This window comes from Cavia porcellus, unplaced genomic scaffold (assembly GCF_034190915.1).
Source record: "Cavia porcellus strain 051 isolate PalLab524CR breed Dunkin Hartley unplaced genomic scaffold, mCavPor4.1 scaffold_8, whole genome shotgun sequence".
NCBI lineage: Eukaryota > Metazoa > Chordata > Mammalia > Rodentia > Caviidae > Cavia > Cavia porcellus.
The window spans coordinates 31,700,524-31,722,534 of record NW_026947491.1 but is presented as its reverse complement, the minus strand read 5'-3'; the positions used below and the strand labels follow the sequence as shown (position 1 = coordinate 31,722,534).

Below are 22,011 nucleotides of genomic sequence, written 5' to 3'. Positions count from 1 at the left end.
AAAAAAAACAGACAAAGAAAGAAGAGACAGGAAAAAACAATAAAAGAAAAAAGATCTCATGACCTCAGTATTCATTTTCACACTTTGGATTGAATCAACACTTCAGGAAGTTGGGACAGAATGGTGTCAGATGTGTTTTCTATCTATCTCTGAAATATTTTCTCAGTGTCCTAGAAACATTCTCTTAGTTCCTTCAGGATTCTACAGTTATTTTTTATTCTTTTTTCAAGGAATTACAAATACAGTATGGCATAAGTAAGTAATTTTAAAATTGAAAGTACTTTAATGATTTAAGATTTATTTAAAAACCAAAATTTTAAGATAATTAATCTTAGACTTCTGGCATTTCTAAACAGTGGTATAATGTGAGAATTAATAAATTACGTCTCTCCATAAGTCTACAGTAGTCATCAACTATATTACCTTGAAATTAAGACTCTCGCTTACGATGGTTTTCCGAAGCTTTGCCAAAGCGTCGGACTCCTCAGTAGCATTCACAAAGAGGTAATTTCGAATTGCAGGAAACCCTCGCTTGTTCAGGAGTTCTTTGGTGATTTTACTTATGCAGGCTTTGTGCTGCTTCTCATCAGAAACATCCAAATGCGTACCAACAAGAATCACGGGGGAGGACGAAGCCCGTGCCTATAGAGGAAGACACAAAATACTCTTGCGTTTGCTTTTAAATGATATCTGCTTACATTTCTGTAGAAATTTGCTTTCTAGGAAGTTCAATTAAGCACAAATGAAAAACTACAAGACTTCTGAAGAAGAAAGTAACAACGGGATTTCTTTCCTGGCGTGGTTTGCCTCTGTCCCTGAAAGAAATACGTTAGAAATTTATTCCTAGATGCAAGCGTTGAGAGGCAGAAGCTCCATAGGGGATTGATGCTGCTGTCACAGAAGTGGGTTCTTGATTTTAAAAAGATGCATTTGGTTCCCAGCCTCCGCCTGTTATATGTGTGCCCTCTTACCCTCCACCTGCTCTATGGAAGGATACAGCAAGAAGATGTCCATAGATGGCAGCTTTTCCAGAATTATAACAAACAAGGCCTGTTCTTTATAAATTATCCATTCTCAGGTTGTGTATAGCAGCACAAAATAGACCAAGACATTTCCTTACACATGAAAAAGGGTAATCTGAGGAAATTTTAAAAGACATTTAGTGCCCCTCCTTACTATAATTCTCAACACTTTTCAGGTGGCCTAAACCCATAGCACAGCTTTTTTCTTTTCATATTCATGCTTGAAATGTATTATTTGCTAAATGTGCTTCTATACAAAATAAATATTCAATAAACCCCAAATTATGACAAAGTACCAATATGATTTATATTTTTCTTATTTGATGAATATGTTTTAAATAAAGTAAGCATTCACTCAATCCCCAAATTATAGCAAAATAACATAATACGGTTTATACATTTTTTATCTGTGAATACAATCTGAATTTATGTTAAAGTCAATCAATTTGGAATCTACAGAGGAAGAAAAAAAGCCACTAAATCAAGTATTACTGCCATTGTAATATTTGGATAAGCTATAATAAAGTCAAGAAAAAGTTTAAAGAATTATACAGGTGGGGAGAACATGGCGGACAGATAACAGCAACTACCGGAGGCTCTCTGAAAACTAGGTTCAGAAGCCAGGTATGGTGCGGACTAAAGAGACATAAGCAGGTGGAGTTATGCTCTGCTGACTCAGGAACGAACTCGGCTGAGAGAAACCAACTTGGAATGCAGTCCTGGTGCTAAAACAGGAACAGAAAAGCCTCGCTGCTGAGGCTGGACCCTACGCCATTTGGGTTTCCCGCCGCGCAGTGGCTGGCTGCCTCTACATCGGCTCGGCAAGGAGAGAGACGCACGGAAACTCTGAGAACGGGAGTCTGCGAACGGAGTCGAAAACAGGACGGGCAGGGAGGCATGTTCTGACTTGTGGCGAGGTGAGTGAGAGAAACTGACACTCCACCACAGTTTGACTCCAGCGGACTTTCTGGGCCCGGGTAGTCCTGCGGGAGCAGGGCGTGGTGGCGACTCCAGCCACACATTCCCCTCTCGGGCGGGATTGGTGAAAAGTGCCTAGGCTGCGTGACGCTGCCGGCGGACCCGGTAGGCTGGCCCAACCCAGATCCCAGAGCCCGACGGAGGCCGGGAGGGGCGGGCCCCACGTAGGCTGCCTGGTGTGCAGTGGTGAGTGGGAACACCTAACCGGCGCAATTCGATCAGGCTGTGGCTGACAGGGAGAGAAGCTGGGCCTCTCATATAAGCTTGCATATATAAGGAACAGAGAATATGGGAAGAGGCAGCAACAAGAAAGGCTCCTTGGCCCCCAATTCTGAGAAATAGGCAATAGCAGACACCGCACCATTACACATAAGGCGCCATATAGAGAGCCTCATAGACCAATTCAGGAATGAAGTTATCAACGACCTGAAGCTAGAAGTATGCAAAATAGTTAGAGAAATGCTAAGCACCACCCAAGAAAAAACAGATGGTGGAATGGAAGAACAGAAAAAGAGGGGAGAATTGTTTGATGGAGAAAACAGGGAAAGCATAGAATACGTGAAGCAGGTTCAAAGGGACTACCAAGAAACTAAGAAGTCTATCGAAGACTGGCATAACAGCTTGAAAGAAACTAAGGACAGACTATCTGAACTGGAGGGCAGAATTGTAATATGGGAGAATGAAATGAAAAACTTCTTAAAAATAACAAAGAAACAAACAGCAATAATACAAAGACAAGAAGATGATAAGAGGATCCATAACTTAAGGATTAAGAACATAAAAGAAGAAGTAGGGACACAAACAAATGAACTACAAAAGCTACTCACAGAAATAATCCAGGAGAATTTTCCTAATTTAGCAAAAGGTAAAGATACTCAGATGTATGAGGCATACAGGACCCCAGCTACCTACAACCCAAACAGAGCAACACCCAGGCATATAATAATAAAAATTCCAGAAATTCAATACAAGAACAAAATATTAAAAGCTGTCAGAGACAAGAAACAGACCACTTACAAGGGAGCACCCATCAGAATTACAGCAGATTTCTCTGCACAAACCATCAAATCACGAAGAGCGTGGGGGGAAATAATTCAAGCTTTGAAAGATAATAATCTCCAGCCAAGATTGAGATATCCTGCACAACTGTCCCTGGAAATTGATGGAAAAACAAGGTGCTTCCAGGATAAAGAGGAACTGGGGGAATTTGCAACCACCAATTCAACTCTACAGAGAGTATTGCAGGATATTCTAAAAAAAGAAAAATACAAAGAATCCAGAAATAATGGAGGCCACAACGAATGGAGCAGAGAACAAAGTGAAGAAGACAAACTGACAGCTACTGACAGAATAACAGCTCAACAGAAATGAGGCAGAGAAGATTGGATGATAGGAACAGCTATTTTGGAGAAAATGACATCTTACTAGGTAATACTGATTTAGTATCATCTTGTTTTGAAGTCTCATCTAGCTTTTGTCCTTCTGTCTCCAATGGTCCAAATAGGTTGTATCTTACTGGATTTTATTATGTACGATAGTATAAGCAAAAACCTTTTAAAGACAAGGAGATTATACAGAAACCATTGTTCATTTTCTGTTAGTCGATTCTAAATATTCTGTAATGCTGTCATTCTCTTAAATGGTTTACATTGTTTTGATATACTTAATGCTACAGTATACGAAGTTGTACTCAAGGATTTCAAGGAAAGAGATAATATGGTAACTACTTTTAGGTCAGGATTATCTGGTAGTGAAACACTATTCTGCTTAAATGGTTATGTTTTGATCTGTGCTGTTTCGTTGTTATGCCCTCTTTTATCTCAATCTCCACTCCATTATTTACTTTTTTATTTTTATCCTTTTAATTAAAGGAAAAAAATAGCAGGATATATTATAGTAACTCACTTTGACTTTCCATTACCTCGATTTAAAGCCCTGTATTACTCTCACCATCTGGTTTTTGACTGATGTTCCCCTATTCTGTTTTGCTGGATAGTATCAGGTTCGAAAGTTTAGGCAACAGCTGTGAAGATAATGAGATTCATTAAGACACCCATTCTCGTTGACTTTTATCTACTTTTGAAGACCTACAATGTCTCCAATGTTTTGGTTTTGTCAGTTTTATTCTTTACTGTTGTTCAATTGTATTGTAACTAACGATATAGGCAATTCTATTAGAGATAGCGGGAGGCATTATGGTAACCATTGTTGATCACCTTGTATTATGTTTTCACATTATCTATTATGTCCACCCTTTTGACTTGACCGATTCTGTTCTGTTATGTCACATTTGGTTTTACTCTCTTCCAAAAAAGTAATAAGAACCATGGGAGCAATGAAACCCAAAATGTGAAATAGTCATTGTACAAAAGAGAGGAAAAGAAAGTGCTCTATACTATATAACTGCATGTATATTTAAGTGTATAAGATAGAAAATGATATCACAGAGTTTTATTGGATCATTGAACAGAACTGTTTGCAGTATCATAGATGGAATGTCCACTTTACAAGCTTTAATTTTGTGACTTGAACAATTATTTCTAAGATGACAATATGTAATCCATTAACTAGTGATTTCCTACTGTTCATTTTTTTTCTGCAAATCTGTATAACTTGTACCCTTTCTCTGCTTTTTTTTCTTTTCTCCTTAAATAAAATTTTAAAAAAAAATTAAAAAAAAAAAGAATTATACAGGTTACAAAAACAAGTATGTACATGGCCAAGTTACCCTCCAAGATGATCTTGACACAAACCTAAGGACATGACTCAAGGGAGCGCTCAGCGGAGCACAGGCCAAAAAGTATGCTGTCACCCTCCAGTCTCAGCTCTGAAAGCCGTGCTGCTCGAAGGAATAGCAGACAGCAGGAAACCAGACGGTCAGGTAAGTTCAAGGGTACAATCTGAAGGACTTCATACCAAGTTGCCAGCTGAGCACACAACTGGTGAAATATCCACCACTATTCATTCTCTGGTAGAGTTCATTTTCAATTAAGAAAGTTTATATTTCCTTTAAGAAGTAATACAGTCAAAATTAATTGAACAGAATATATTTTTGAGTTTTTATAGTATAAAAAGATTCTGGTATGGATAATATTCACCAAAATAGAACATAATTATTCTTTTGCATTAAGACCTTACTATGAAAATTTTCCAACACAAATTTTTAGTCTTCTAAATGAAAAAAAAATTTTTTTGAGTAGCCAGGCATGGTGGCACCCCATCACTCATAAGGTGAAGGCAGCACTCAGAAGGTGAAGGCAGGAGGATCACTGTGAGTTCAAGGCCAGCCTGGGCTACAAAATGAGTTCAAGGCCAGCCCGAGCTACATAGTGAAATCTTCTCTCAAAAAGAGAAAAAAATTGAAGCAACAGGAGCCAACTGTCTGCCCAAAACAAATTTCCTTACAAACATACCAAAAAGCCCTAGAGTAGTTTTCTATTTCTAAACGATTAGAACAGCTCACCTTTATGTTGAAGAGCCAGGGCTTCATGGCATCCACTTCTGCCTGCCCTTTGCTGAGGTCGAAGACGGCAAGGTACAGTGCTCTCTGGGTCATGAAGTGGGGATGAGTACTGTAGAATTCCTCACGACCTAGATAAAGATCAGGGAGAGTTTCTTCTTTTTCTTTTTAATCTCCCAGAAACAGGCAAGAATTGTTTTAAATAGGGAAGAGAAAAATTACTTATTTAAAAGAGAAAGGAAAAAAAACACATTTAGAGGTCTATGCTGTGTTTTACCATGAATTAACAGCATTCAGCACACGTATTACCCACCAACCAAACACTCCACTTCAGCTGGCTACTACTCATTCCTAACATTTCTTTCCATATACTTCTCTGTTGTGCTAAAATTAGAAGAAATGGTTTTGGACTAATTTGATAAAAACATACCTGCTCTCTGCTGTACTAAATAGAAAATGCAAGTTTTTAAATACCTTTTCTAAATAAAAAGTAAAAAGAAAGCAATAAACACTAAGAGACATAAATACTGTACCTGCAAAATCCCACACATTGAGAACAAGGTCTTTCTTCTTTTTGCCTTTTATCTGGATAGGCCAGTCTTTCACATCTATGCCCACTGTGGCACCCTGCACTCCAAGATCGGATTTCTTGGTTTTCATTAATTGCTGTAATAAAGTGGTTTTACCACTTCCAGTATTTCCCACAATCATAAGTTTCATTCTATTATAGGGCACAGCTTTTTTCAATCGCTGTTGAAGAAACCTGGTATTTGAAATATAAAAATAAAATAATAAATTGCTTAACAGTACAGTTAGGATTTAGATGAATTCTCATGCACTGGACACTCTAATGTCAGTATGCAAAAGACTGCTCACCTGAGAGAATTGACACTATACATGCCTTTCCATGAACAAGTAAATAGCTCATGTTTGGCAGCATTACCAAATATAAAGACACATTACACTAGGATTTAGATGAATTCTCATGCACTGGACACTCTAATGTCAGTATGCAAAAGACTGCTCACCTGAGAGAATTGACACTATACATGCCTTTCCATGAACAAGTAAATAGCTTATGTTTGGCAGCATTACCAAATATAAAGACACATTACACTAGCACTAACAATAAACTTCAAAATTTGTTTGTAATACTAATAGAACTATATATATATACAATGTGTGTGTTTCTGGATTTCTTTAAGTAGTACAGATAAAATTCTAAAATTATGTAGTGTAAAATTTTATAATGCATGTATGACACTGAACTCAGGTACTATATATACGTGTATATATATAGTTATACTAAAGCATGATAATGAGGTCACACATTGGTTCTATTATGTATGTACAAGTACATATATATTCACATACAGTATAAATGATTTGTAAGTTTTAGTTATATAATGGCTTGATAAGATGACATAATACACTGAAAACTAGTTCCACTGTACACTTAAGAATTGAATCCATTTTAATATAAGCGAATGTTCCAATTTCAGGAGAGAAAAGTGGGGGTAAATTGTGTAGGATGAAAGGTAGTCACATGGGCACAAAGGCAACATGCTCTTTATTTTTTGTAAAATCAAGCTTGGGAGGAGTTCATAAAATCAAATCTTCATAAGAAATAAAAAGTGAAATATAAATTTAATAGAATTTAAACACAAGACAACTGGGTAAGAGCCATATATCATCTATCATTTGTATGCCAGGTTCTGTGTTAGGTGCTAGGAGTGTTAGGTGCCAGGGACTGAACCCAGCCCTCATTCCTTGGGTGTATGTGACAGTCAAGTTACAGGTGTGCTGAGAAGTGTTTGCTGAGTTGAGGTCTCTAAGATAAATAGAGTAAATTTGTGGGAATAAAGGTAATGATAGACCTACTACACTAAAAGACAGTAATAGCATGCATAAAATCCACTGTCAAAGATACCTTAAAGTGTAAAGATCAAAGACAGTGACATCTGGGAAGTTTTGAGGGCTTCAAAAATGATCAAGCTGAGTATCTATTTGTCTTCAAGGACAAAGTCAAATTAGTAATTACATACAGGTAAGCAAGTAAAATGCTTTAAGTTGTAATAGGTACATTAACTATTTTCTATATGAAATGCATTGTTAGAAGCTATTAAACCCTACTGTACATCTTTAGATTGTGTAATTAATAGCCAAAGACTAATTACGTAGTGATGCCATCTCCCTTCTAACATCCATGTCTACTGAAAAGAATGATATGGAGGAGGCATCATTCTCTCAACATTAGCTTGACTACAAATCTGTGTATCATTAACAAAGAAAGGCAAACAGCATAGTAGTAATCTTAAATTAACATTACCATTAATGTTAAATAGGACTATTCATTTTCTTAAATTATAAGTATACATCCATCAAAAATCTCAGACTGAAGATATCTGAAACAAATTTAATAAAAACAAATGGAAATAAAAGTATCTGACCTTATGATATCTTTGGCTTTACATCCTATATGTTTAAAATCAAAGTTAAGATGCAACTCATCCAAAGGAAGATCCCATATTTTGCTTAATTTCCCCATTTCATTGGGAAAGGATCTCAGTTCCACGTTGTAACTAACATCGAGAGAGGTCAAATTTTCAAGGCAGCCAATCTCAGGAGGAATCTTAATAAAACAAAAAGAGGTAAAACCTGTTGGTAGTAAGAAAAATATGTACACTGCCAGGAAACCATAATACACGAACCAAGAAGAGATGACAGACTCTATCAGCAAATTGTCCAACTTTTCAATAGAGCTGGAATGATCCCTAAAAGCTTATCATACATTTTCATCTTGAAACCAGAAAAATATACTTTTAAAGAACTTCCTATCCCAAACAATCTATGTGACATTTATAACTGTAAAAATAAAAACAAATCTCCCTTGATGATATACTTTATCTCTTCAAGACTTTGAAAGTAAAGAAGTGCTTAGTGGTTATTCAACAATATATGGCTATGTGGCTTCATTCTGTCACTCATACTGCCTGTGTTCTTTAGTTAACCACGAGGAACCACCAATTACAAACTTTCAAGCAACCTACTGCTTTTATGATATGACTAAATGTTTGTACTTTACGGAGCAGTATAATTGGCATGTTTTGCTTTACACGATTTGTATTAGTTTAACAACTTTACACGATTTGTATTAGTTTAACAACAAAAAACATTCATTTGCTGACAGAAAAAAACCTCACACTATCAGACTTTTAAGTTTTTGTGGTTTTAGAGGAAGTAGGTTTAAACTTGACCAAAAAAATACATTTCGAGATATGTAAATAATTTCAGATTTATAACCAAAGAAATGATTCAAAGCAAAGGAAGCAGATCTGTATGTGTAAAAGATATCATAGTAGAAAAATGCAGAAATTTAAGAATGCAGGAAAAGAAAGCCGGAGGAAAAACATACAACTCAGTGAACTTGAGAAATGTGGCACACCTGAGAGCCTCTTAACAGATCAGAGATACAGGGACACCATGACACACACCCTTACCCATATTCATAATTAAATATATACATATATTCATAGAATTCTTCAAAAATATTGTATGATTCTTTCTTAAGCAAATTAAGTAATGTTACATAACCACTTGCCACAAGTAAGATTGAATCTTATTCAATAAGACAAAATAGCAAATCATAGATTTAAAGTGATAATCTGTGATCATCCAAATTAAGAAGCACACTTTTCAGCTGGCAGTAACTGCAAATGAATGAAGATGACTTCTTACCTCTTTCAGTTTATTATGAGAAAGATGGAGTTTCTCTACTCTGGACCATGTATATGCTTTTTCACTCAAGTCCAAGATGCTGATCTGATTATAGTTAAATAAGAGCTCTCTTAAATTCAGAGATTTCCAGTTTGCAGGACCTGGCAGACAGTCAATATCATTGCTACTCATATCTAAGGACCGCAAGCTGCAAACAACACAATATCAACATGAAAATAATGTGTTTTCAAAATCCACATGAGATACCTTCAAAAGTCATTTTATCAGAGTAAGAATAAAATATAAATTTATAACTAACATTATTTACATATATATATACACATAAATTTGTGTATACATATAACAACACATTAGAAAAAAATATGTTTTAGGGCCAGGGATATAGCTCAGCGGTATAGCCCCTGCCTACTAAGCATGAGGTCCTGAGTTCAATTGCTAGTACTCAGAAAAAAAAAGTTTCACTGTGATGGTGATTTAAATGAACAGGGTCAATTAAAAACACAACTGATGCTATTATTATAGCACGATAACTACAGATAACAAAAATGTAATTTTGTAAAAAGGAAATTTTGAATACTGTCACCATGAAAAATGATCACTGAAAAGATAGATATATTTAGCTTTATTTGAACATTACACAATGTACACATGTATCAAAGTATCATATGGTATCCCATAAATTAGACAATTTATATGCATCAGTCAAAAATCGTTCAAAAAGAAAGAAAAAGTTGAGGCCCATTTTGTTACTTCAGGTACATAAAAATACCAATTTCGGAAAGAGGAAAAGACCTAATATTTTACAAATGTTTATAGTGAATGAAAAATTACAATTAACAGATGTAAAAGTGGCCACTAAAATTCCTGCCTTCTCCATGAGAGTTAGAAAAATATAGCACCCACTTGTCTTCTCCATAGAATGACTTTTTATTACCAGGAGGATTCTGCAGAGGTTGGTCCCAGGGTAATTATGATAGCACACAGAAACACTCTTCACCATTTGTCTCGAGTGATACACTGAATGTGATTCTTAGCACCTAAAAGACCTTCAGTGCAAACTGCAGTATATTTGGGATGCAAAAGCGGCCTCGACTTCTATAACTGTATACTAATCCCTTCTACCCAGCATACTGAAAGCTTAAAAAGTTAAGTCTACGTGCACAAATGACACTGTCAGACAAAAGTTCAGGTTGCACATCAGTATCTGTGCTCTTATTTTAAAATGTTACTGGCTTTCCCTCGTTACCTTATATAAATGAAAGGAAAGCAAGAAAAGGAATTTGATTATCTTAGAGATAAGACATGTATGTCTAACAAGCAACCTAAAAAGCTGAGTGTCAACAAGATTTTCTCAAAGTAGCACCTCTTTAGCCTCAGTCAGTATTGAGTGAGTCAACTGTGTGCTCATTTTAAAATAAAGGAAACTGAAGTAATGCATGCAGCCACTGGAAACAGCCTAGGATGCTATGTAAGGTATGGTGTATGGACTGGATAATATTTTTAGTTCTCAGGAAGAAAAATCCCTTCTTTATGGTATATTATTTCCTACTCCTCATTGTAAACATTTGATTTTCAAACACACATTTTCAGGAATGTATTATGTTTAAAATATGAGGCTACATATACTTGGTAGTTGCCTCTGTAAAAGGGAAGAAGTGTCAAATTGAGTCAGTGTTGAAAAACTGTGACTGTGAGATGTCTCACCTCCCTAATGAGATTTAAAAGAGAAGACAGTAACTACTTTATATGATTATTAGGAAGATTAAAGAGATAAACACCTGTAGAACAATGAGAAGAACATCTGACATTCTAAAGGTAGGTATAAGTTAACTTCTTTAATGCTTGTCTGGCTTTCTATGGTTAGAAGAAAATTACTACTTTCCTGTGTATGTACATATTTGCACAGTGTCATGGCTTGTTCCAGAGGTCCCCCCAAAGACTCATGTAGTCATAGGTGGGTCTTTTCAGCAGTGAGGATCAAGAGTGTGAGGTTCAGGTATCAAGGATGCAATGTTAGGAGTAAGGGTGAGTGCTACGGTACTAAGGGTGAGAAACCTGGAAAAATATAAGGCACAGAAGGTCACTTGCTTTTGCTGTCTTCTTCTGCCTTGGAGTCTGAAACCTCTACAAACTGTGAACCAAAATAAATCTTTCCTCCTTTAAATTTGGATGTTAGGTATTTTGTCTCAGCAATGAGAAAAAGTAACCAAGACATACATGTATATTTATAAAATTCAATGTGTAATGTACAACACAAATAAAATGGTATTTAGAATGGCAACACACTTGAGATCTAATTCAATCTCTCATTTTCAATAAAATTAACCAAAAATTCTCCCAAACCTGAAACCATGTAAATTGTTCTGATCATCACCAAAAATGTCACTCAAACATAACTTGAGAATGATTTCAAAGATAATAGTATTTTTACAACATAACCTTTAATAACAATTGAAATTTTAAAAGTTAAAGTGATAGCCAATGTACTCTCATTTTATTATAAGGCAAAAATTAACTACACACAACCTTGAGTTTTTTCCTATACTTTTATATTCTGACAAATTAATATAAAAGCCTGAACTTCAGTCTTTGGTCTAGTGAAAATCAAACATTTATACAAAAAAAACATTAAACTACATAGATTTAAATGAATTACATTTGTATACCTAACATATTTCTAACAGTTCTGCTCTAGATCATGTGGTTTTGAAATTAAATTAACAATAAACTTACTGTGGTAGATCTAAAATTGAATGTGGAATACATGTAAACTTGTTTTGAGCCAATTTTAGGCTTGTTATAGAAGAAGGCAAGAAAGGCATAGTATCTAAAAGAAAACAAAAATGAGATAAACATTTCGATCATCTTTAACTAGATTTCTATTAAACTCAATGAGAATAGCTACCTGTCACTTGGTTTAATTTTCATTTTCACACTGACAATATAAAAAAATCTGTAAAATAATATGTCTTTAAAACTTACACTACATAATAAAACCATTCACATACCCATCATAATTTCTAATTGAAATAATTCAATTTGAAACTATATGAGGCTATTAGGTGATGTGTAGTGTCTTGATAAGGTTGCTGAGGGGTCAAGGTGATGGACTACTAGGTGATATTTGAGAAATGTTGCACTTTATTTTATTCAGTGTTTCCCAATCTCATAAGAGAATAAGATCAAATAATACCTTTATTAGACTCTACCCATTATGATTCCATAGAACACTCGGAGACAGTGCCATAATAATTTCCATCCTGTTACTATATTGTGTATTGGTAAAGTGAGTAAAGCTGCTTAGTTTTAAGTAAACTAAGTAAACTACTAAGTAAAACTAAGTAAAAACTAAGTAAAAACTACTAAGTAAAAACTAAGTAAAACTAAGTAAAACTACTTAGTTTTAAGTAAACTAAGTAAACTACTAAGTAAAACTAAGTAAAAACTAAGTAAAAACTACTAAGTAAAAACTAAGTAAAACTAAGTAAAACTACTTAGTTTTAAGTAAACTAAGCAGCTTTACTCACTTTACCAATACACAATATAGTAACAGGATGGAAATTATTATGGCACTGTCTCCGAGTGTTCTATGGAATCATAATGGGTAGAGTCTAATAAAGGTGTTATTTGATCTTATCCTCTTATGAGATTGGGAAACACTGAATAAAATAAAGTGCAACATTTCTCAAAATCCTGGTATAGTCTCTGAATTTTCAAGACTGAAATATAGGATGTGGTACTTGCAGGAATAAATTTGGGGTAACACAATTTAGAGAATCAAGCAAGCCATAACACTTGTTTTCTTATCTGGAAAATGCTGCAGATAGAGTGAATGAACTCCAATTCTCTCGTCCAGATTTGCGTTAGACCTACAAATCTGTAGTTCTGTGAAGATTGTTCTAGAAATTATTTTGTAGCATTTCCAAGGTTAGACTATGGGTAATATATTTTTTTCTAGGAAATCTCCAAAAGTAAAAAATCTTCTGGGACAATGTGAGAAGCTGTCCTACTGACCAGTAGAAAGACAAATGCTATGCCTTACTTATTTCTAAAACACATTTGCAACAAAATAAATGAATAGAAATGATTCTCTGCCTAAGAATTAACATTCTTGTGATTCAGATGCTACACAGAAAATACAATACCAAAAGACAGAAACTTCATCTCACATGTGGTTGAGGACTAAGGGTGTACTAGGGATTGAACCTAAAATCTTCACTCTGAGCTATATCCCCAATCCTTCTTATATTTTTTTATTTTGAGACAATGTCTACGTTTCTAGATTGCCTTGGCTGGGATCAAACTTGCCATCCTCCTGCTTCTACTTCCCAGGAAGTAAGTGCCACCATGCCTAGCTTCACGTGAAGTTAATTTTAATGTCCTCCACTGGGCATCTTTGGAAATGTAAGTCCACTTGTCAAACTATTATGGTTGGACAGTATTGTTATAGTTTGCATGTAAATGTCCCCCAAAGGCCAACTGTTGAAAGCTTAGTCCCAAGCATACAGCACTATGGGAGATCATGAATTCTTTAGTAGATGGGGCCTGGTAGAAAGAAGTTTTAGATCAGTGAGGGGAAGAAGTTGAAGAAGCTGTTGGGGTCGCAGCCCCTTCTTGTCTGCCACTGTCATTTCCCAGGCATTTTGAGGTGAACAGCTGCCTCCAGCTTTGACATGCTGCTCTGCCACAGCCCAAAGCAACAGCACAATGGGTCATGGACCGGAATCCCTATAAGACAAAGTAAATGCTTCTTCCTTTACAGGTTGACTATCTTGAGTACTATTGTACAGTGTGGGAAAGCTGAATAACACGACTGCAAAGCAGGGTTTTCAACTGAGGTCTGTCCAAGAGGTTATAACTAGTTAATTACCTGTACAACCCCAAACACATCACAAAAAGTCTTGATGCTGCAACATTTTCAATTCCTGAGGTAATCACCTGTTCTGCCCCATGTGATTGTTGTGATCCCGTTGAGATGATATATTGACCTTATCCAGTCTCAGAGTCCTCAGATGATCTTCTTTCCAAACTCACAGATACAGAAATGCTCCCTGACTCTAAAGTCTGAAGCAGATCCCTATGAGGTGCCCTCAAAGGATCCTGAAACTTTTTTGCAATATTTAACACAATGTATATTTGTGTTAATTTGTGCCACCATTATTTAATGCTTATCTTCTTCATTTAACTTTAAGTTCCTTAAAGACAGATACCAGACTTGCTTTGCTTACTACTGAACGAAAAATTCTATCCTCAGTTTCAGACTCAAGGTAAGAATGTGGCCAAAATTCAGGAGAGTCCAAGAAAAGGAAGGAGGAAAAAAAGGAAAGAGATACTATACATATTAATGTGATTTTTATCTATATTACTTTCTGAAAGTTCTGACAATTAAATATTTTAAATAAGTAGTCAAGATGTATATTGTATCAAACAATCCTAAGGATCATTTTGTAGTGAGCCAGGCACAGAATAATACTATGGGCTCCAAGGTGCATGCCATTTTTATTAAGAAAAAATACTGAGGAATTCCTATTTTTTACCTTAAATGTACTTCCACCATAATGTTAGATTATTGTGACTAACAAGCAATGAACATAATTCCTTCTTAAAAGTAGGGTAGCCCCAACTTTTATAAAAATGAGGATCATCTTCTATATTATTGCAACACTGACAAACAGGGATACTGTACCAACTTGCAAAGCTGAGGGAACACACATTCGCTTCACTAATTTGAAAGCTGTTGAGTGATAAATTTTACTTTCAAAAACCATAACAGTAGTTGCACTTATAATCCAAAAAATCTGCTACAGAAACTTTAACGTGAAACTCAGGATAAGGGCACTTCCCACATCTCTGGCACCCATGTAAGAATCACAGTATGATTACTATTCACAGGCTAAATAACTGCCATGTTAGCCTATGATAATAGCAATGTGCTAATTATTTTAAATTACAAACATGGTTTACAGCCTTTTTTAGTGTAGCTCTAGGTTTATAGAAAAATTGGGGGAAAAGATGCCCCTCAGCATCTTTTTCCCCGCCTCCTCCCATACATATTCCTCGGTATTAAAAATCTGCATTAGTTATGCACATTTGTTACAATAGAGGAGTCACTGCTGACACATGATTACTACCTAGAGATCAGTTTCCTGTAAGATTCATTCCTGGGTTGTACATTGGATGAATTTTGGCAAATGTACAAGAGCCAATGTCGGCCACTACAGGGTTATCCAGGGTAGTTTTGCTGCTGGGAAATCCTCCGTGCTGCACTCAGTCTCTTTCTCCCTTACCCCTACAAAAACAGATCTTTTTCCTGTCCTCAAATCATACAGTACAGTAGGTGACCTTTTCACCCCAGTTTCTTTCACTTAAATATGTACAAGTATTTAAGTTTCTCCCAGTCTTTCAATAGCTTGACAGCTCATTACTCTTTACTTTCAACCTGCTGATCTTATTTTTGAATCTCCAACATTAGTATTTAAACTAAAACACCTACTTTAAATTCTCATCTGTCCATATATGACTTCACCTATGAGGTGCAGAAGTCCCTGCAAGGAGGGACAGTAATACAAAACAGCCTCAGCCTCTAATACAAAACACTTACCAAGAGAATTCATTCTGGCACTGAAATTCTCCATTTTTGGACAAGCTTTAAAAAAGTTCTCTGGTAGAGATGAAATACGATTTTTACTAAGATTTAAAATCTTCAGTTCCTTCAGACTCAAGGGGAAATATATCTCTGATATTTTATTTCTAGTCATAACAAAACAAAAATAAGAATTAAATGACATTAAACTCAAATGCTTTAAAGTACAAAAATCATAACAATTCACCTTCAAAAAATCACATCCAACCAAGCTGATTAATTTTAAAATCAGTGGTGAAAATTGGTCACTTGGTAAAACTGTAATATTAATTGCCTCCACCTTCTGCTATATTGTTGTTTAGAACTCATTGTCATAGAAAGGTCAGTAAAGTTTGGCAACTCTAGAAAACTCAGTATCAGCACCCATGCGGCTTCCATGAACCCCCTCTTACCCTTCTAAAAGGAGTTGCTCCAACCTTTCCACCACCTCAGGAAGGGTCTCAGGAAAAGAAGACAGCTGATTGTATGATAGATTCAGCTGTCTCAGGGTGGGACACTTCACTGAGGGATCCACAAAGACAGAGGGTCCAATGTCATTTCGAGAGACGTCAAGGTTGGAGATACAATTCATTTTCAGCAAGTAAGAGGGAAATGATGTAAATTTATTACTGTGTAAATCCAAATGTGTCAAACACTTCAGAGTCTGAAAAAACAATATTTCAAAGTTCTAAAATTAACCATCTAAGAAACTTTTGCTAATACATCTTTCCATACCTCTGTTTTAAACCATCAAAAATTTGTTTATTAACCTGAAAACCCAATCCACAGCAGAATTTCAGTATACTAGCCCATCCATCTCTGCTGTAGCATAAAGAAAACCACGAAAATACATCAGGCAAATTGTGAAAAGCATTTGCATGAAAATAGGGTGACAAGCCTAATTCAGCTTTTTCATAAATTGCTTTTGTGAAGAGAAAGATGAAAGCAAAATACGCTTCAACAAATATTTGGATGATTTAATGAAAAACAACATAATAATGATTTAATGAATACAAAATATAATCCTAAGAATAAAATTTTTAAAAGTACTACCTTTTAGAAATTATGGTACATACTAACCTAAATAAGATTTAACTGTGCAAGTAATCAGCTATTCAGTACTATTTTATTTTGGAACCTCCTCTTTTTTCAAGAACTTTTGGCTTTAATCTCTAACTTCTGTTTTTAAAAAATTTCTAATTTTAGAATAATAATAGCAAATCTATTTACATACTAGGTCAATTTTTAAAATCCTGTATTTATTGTCAAAGGACTAAATAAAATACTACAAATAATTACATACTTATGCTCTTCACATATCACTTCTTTATATATCAACATATTTATCCTAACTAGGAATTCTAAAGAGCTTGATGTGATTATAGGGTTATTAATGACTTGGCCTCCGCTGTTCCAAGTTCTTGTTTTTGTTTCTGAGCCCATCGCTTCATTCAGAAGGAAACATTTCTTTTTATTTTAATTACTTACTCCCAACATTTAATCAGGAAATCTTCTTGTACAAAAAATGCAGCTGAAATACATTAGACAGCAGTGAAAAAGTGCCATCCAATGATTTTGAAACTTTTTAAAGAGAACAGCCAGATATGGCAGCACATGCCTACAATTCCAGCAGTTAGGAGACTGATGCAGGAGGATACCCATATGTTCAAAGCTAGTCTGGGCTACACAGTAAGTTAAAAGCCCAGCCTGAATGAATAGCAAGACCTTGTCTCTAAAAAGAAAAGGACAGAGAAGAGAGACAGTGACAGAGACAGACAGAGAGAGAGAGAGAGAGAAGAGACAGGAAAGAGAGTCTGAGAGGATCTAGTCACTGGATCCCTAATATGTGACATTTCTGAGATTCTCTGTTGAAATCCTCTCTGTTTCAAGCTAGGCTATATCCTAGGTTTTCTTTTACCTACTCTTATAACAAGTATTATCGAAAGTTTACTCATTAATTAACAGTGTCAACCATTAATTCCTTCACATATTAACTCAGTATCTCCTCAGCCTCTAATACACACCAGCCTTATTGGGCTTGGGGATAGAGAGGAATAGCCTGAAATAGCCCCTGTTTCTATGGAGCTCACAGGTTAGCAATCATGATATACATTAAATCAAAATTTATGGAATAATGGGAACTGAGGGTACCATGGAAATGTAAACCAAGTGGACAGCTAACAAACCTTTGAGGGAGGTTAAAGAGGAGAGAGTGGAGGAGAGAAGTGACATTTAAATTGAGACCTGGGTGACCTGAAGGGATTAGCTGGGTAAAGAGGTAGAGGAAAGGGGGTGCATATTTTAGACATACAGGTCGGGGTGTGAGGATTTTTCCCCCCTTCTTTCTCTCTCCAGTGATACAAACTTCAGGGGAAAGACTCTATTTAAATATACTTAAAACTCATGCAGTTTTGTTTGAAAAAATATCTCAAAATTATGATAAGAAGTATATTAGCAATAAGAGTAAATTTTTTTTAAAAAAAGAGATAATCCTTTATCGAACTTTGCATTTCAGTCCACAAACTTAGTTTAATTATTTAATCTTCTATATGAAGATCTTGTCATGGTACTCACTTTGGCTTTAAAAGCTATTCTAGCTCATAATATATAAAAATAATGACCAAAGTCAATATTCAGAGGAGTGCCCAGTATTACATTTTAATTCTTAAAAAGATAGGAAGTGGTGTCAAAAAATCAATTTTTAAGTTACATACAATTTTAAAACTCAAAAATACCCAAAATCCAATTATGATCCTATAGCTAAGACCAGATATTTTACAGAGGGTACAATGATAGCTTAATGCAAGCAAAGTAACAAATACATGTAAGCCCAAAACAGGTAGCTAAATTGACACCAATACTATCAAAACGGGTTTAATTCTAGTCTGTCTAATGTAATTTAAACAGTGTACATTAACCTCCTGGAATTAAGTTATGGAGAGCATAATCAACATGCAGCCTTGATAGACTTCCACATGAACCACAAGTCCTAGGACAGACCCAGAATTTCTTTTCAATCTCCCTTCCATTGCTAATCCTCAGAGGTGGCTCTGAACACCACACACACTGATGCCTATTGGATGAAAATGAGAACGAGAGGAATGATTGTCACACGACATAAAAGCAGAGTCTGCTTCCAGAAGACTTAATCATGCCAGGTAAGCCTCAGTGCCATGGCCGTGTGTACTATGTGGAAGGATATCTTCTAAGGATGCATGGAACTTACCTCGCAGAGCTGCTGTGGAAAGCTTGTGAGCGCATTCTGGTGGAGCTCCAGCTTCTCGATGTGCTCCAGATGGCTACTGATGCAGCATTTCTGGCTCAGGGCATGGATATCTCTGAGTTCATTGGCAGAAAGGTCTAGAGATGTAATATATTCTCTCTCACAAGCCATTGAAGAAGCACTGTCCAAATGCCTTGTATGTGGCTGAAGTTTTGATGTCCCTTTTGTCACAAACAAACAAAAGAAATATAAGTACACAATTTAAATGTATTTGGTAGAGGTTTGCAAAACACCGTCTAGGTTCAGGCTGTCTCACTGGAGGCTCAGTAAGAGACTGGACCCTGGAGCTTGCATTCCAAAGGAAGACATGGAAAGTCCATAAAAAAATATTTGATTAGATGGTGTACAAAATCAAAAGCACTATACAATGAGACAAAGAGTGGCATTGATAGGGGTATTATTTTCAGAAAAATCATAAAAAAGTAAGTATACAATAGTATTCAGAAAAGGAAAATTTTTAAAACCTACAATTATATTTCATTTTTCTGTAGCCCAGGGAATCACTAGGCAAGTCCATATGATAGTTATGTATGCTGAAACTGGCACCAAGAAAATTTAAATAATCAGAGGAACCTTAACAAGGCAATATATTCTGCCCATGGTATTTACTTATTTATGATTAGTTCTGAATACTTACTGAGGGAATCATCTGAAGTCAATAGTTTTCTTTTCCTCCTCAGAAAGTCTTCATGATCAAAAATAGGCCCCTATTGAGCAAATAATGATGTTTAAAATATTATTGGTGAGTTTTTGAGAACATTTTAATATAGAAACAATTACAAAATTTTAATGGAAAAATAGCACTTATAGTTATGGAAAAAAATAGGAAAGTGCAAACAGAAACCTAATCATGAAGATGAAAGATCTTTATGTCAGAATGACCTTATGTAGCATCTGTAATTTTTCCTTTCTTTTAAATATCAGGAAACTGGAAAGTAGTGAGGTTGAGATACTAAGCCATATGGATACAATTTCTTTGGTCAATGAAACAACAACTTCTAAGATAATAATGAAAACTGGAACCAGCCTATAAAAAAACACTGTGGCCTAAATTAACCTATTTCACTATGGTCATTCATTTTGCTTTAGATATAAAATAACTTTCATATTTTTAACACTGATTTATGAGAAAAATGCAATGGCTTCTACTTTTCCTGACCGCAATTAGCAAACATATAAATATGCCACTGTTTTTCCTTAGTTGTTACATTTCCTGGGATATAGCTCAGTGGCATAAGCACTTGCCTGGCAAATGCAAAGTCCTAAGTTCAATTCCTAGTATCAAAAAAAAAAATAGTTGTTACACAGATAAGAAGTAATGATTACTAAAAAATTCAATTATTCCTAAAGCAAAAAATACGCATTTTGATGAAAAATGAGAATATGCTATTCCAGGTTCAGGGTCTTTCTGTTCCTATTGCAGACCTCGTCTGGTAATAGGAAAACAGAATTACACAATTTTGAAGTACTCTCAGTCAGTACATACATTCATACTCTATGTGCACAAAAATCTATGAATGTAAATTTAAGTTATATCTAATATGTTTTCTCATATATATATATTTATTTTAAAGAGAAATGAACAGAAAAATCAAGAAACAACAACAAAAGCAAAATGACAACAGCCAAAAAAATGGCAATATACGATTTCAAAAGATGCTAGGAATTTAAGAATGGTTGCTATGCTGCATATTATTATCCTCAAAGTAATTGCTCAGGCTACCAGTTACAGGCATGCAAGACTGATCAAACAATATAATTTCCCTTTGAGTAGTTTCTTTCCCTTTACTGTGTCTATTGTTAACTTTTGGATCTTATTTATTCTTTCAGTTTTCAGACCTCAGAGAATTCCACACCAATCAGTCTTAGTTTTATCGCAAATTTTAGTTCTAAAAAAAGATGTCAGCAGCCCAACGTACAGTATCATTGCAGTCTAACTTACCAATGAACTGGAATGTCTCTGCGCACTTGGAGAGGAACGCTGCAACACAGGATCTCGGTACAATTCTCCTACATTAACTGAACTTGATTTCTTTTTCACCAAAAATGAACCTTCACTTCCTATTTTGAAATGATAAAGTGAGATGAAAATGAGTAAGAAAGCTGACTCAACCATAAGATTCTATTATCACAGTTCAATCATGGAAGATTAAATATATTTTTATTAATGAAAATTTCATAATCAGTTCCTTTTGTGCATTCTTTAAAAGTGATAAACTGTCAGCTTTTCATTTCAAAATTAAACTACATTTTTCTTCCTCTATACTATTTACTGAATGGCTGTCAGACAGAAGACACTGAGTAAGTGCTGATAATGACAAGCAGGAAAAAAACAAATCCAGGCTTCAAAGGAACTCTTAATCTTGCAGGAATAAGCCAAGGAAATCAAGATTACTGACGTCATAGCAAATAAACATATATTTCCAAGAAGTAGAGAAAGTTTGTATACAAATCTGATCAATGTTAATTCTTTTCCATTTATTTGAACTTTCCTTATATATTTTTCAATTCTGGCTATAAATAGCAGGATCTCACTTTAAGTTATTTAACATACAGCAATCTTGAATATAACACTATTTACATTTCATGGTTTTTCTTATGGAATGACATTAAACATAATGAGTTTAGCTGTCATTAGTCTTCAAGTATTTTTTGTTGTTGTTTGCAGTATTGGATATTAAACCTAGAGCCTCAGGTTAAGGAAACACTCCACTGCTAGGTTATGCCCTGAAAGTTAAGTAGCATTTTGTGAAATAAGAGATGAGAATCACTTTTAGATTTATGGATTTTCAAGAAAATACATATTAATAAAAATCATACTAGTAAGGATTAATAATGTGGAAGTATTTGTAAGATAAATCATTAATAATATTTTGAATTCTATCACTATTTTGCTGGGAAAGACAAA

At 35.1% G+C, this 22,011-nt stretch overlaps 1 protein-coding gene across 1 annotated transcript in view; it reads right to left on the bottom strand.

The window, feature by feature from the left end:
* The window catches only part of Lrrk2 (leucine rich repeat kinase 2), a 134,914-nt gene that overhangs the window by 53,270 nt on the left and 59,633 nt on the right, over positions 1-22,011 (bottom strand). Inside the window, exons 21-31 of the mRNA XM_063254555.1 lie at positions 21,046-21,164; positions 19,741-19,810; positions 19,047-19,264; positions 16,234-16,484; positions 15,800-15,948; positions 11,932-12,025; positions 9,199-9,385; positions 7,911-8,092; positions 5,994-6,223; positions 5,464-5,591; positions 424-642 (exon numbers count right to left, since the gene is read on the bottom strand). Coding sequence (XP_063110625.1) covers positions 424-642; positions 5,464-5,591; positions 5,994-6,223; positions 7,911-8,092; positions 9,199-9,385; positions 11,932-12,025; positions 15,800-15,948; positions 16,234-16,484; positions 19,047-19,264; positions 19,741-19,810; positions 21,046-21,164 — 1,847 coding nt within the window. The remainder of the gene's footprint in view (positions 1-423; positions 643-5,463; positions 5,592-5,993; positions 6,224-7,910; positions 8,093-9,198; positions 9,386-11,931; positions 12,026-15,799; positions 15,949-16,233; positions 16,485-19,046; positions 19,265-19,740; positions 19,811-21,045; positions 21,165-22,011) is intronic.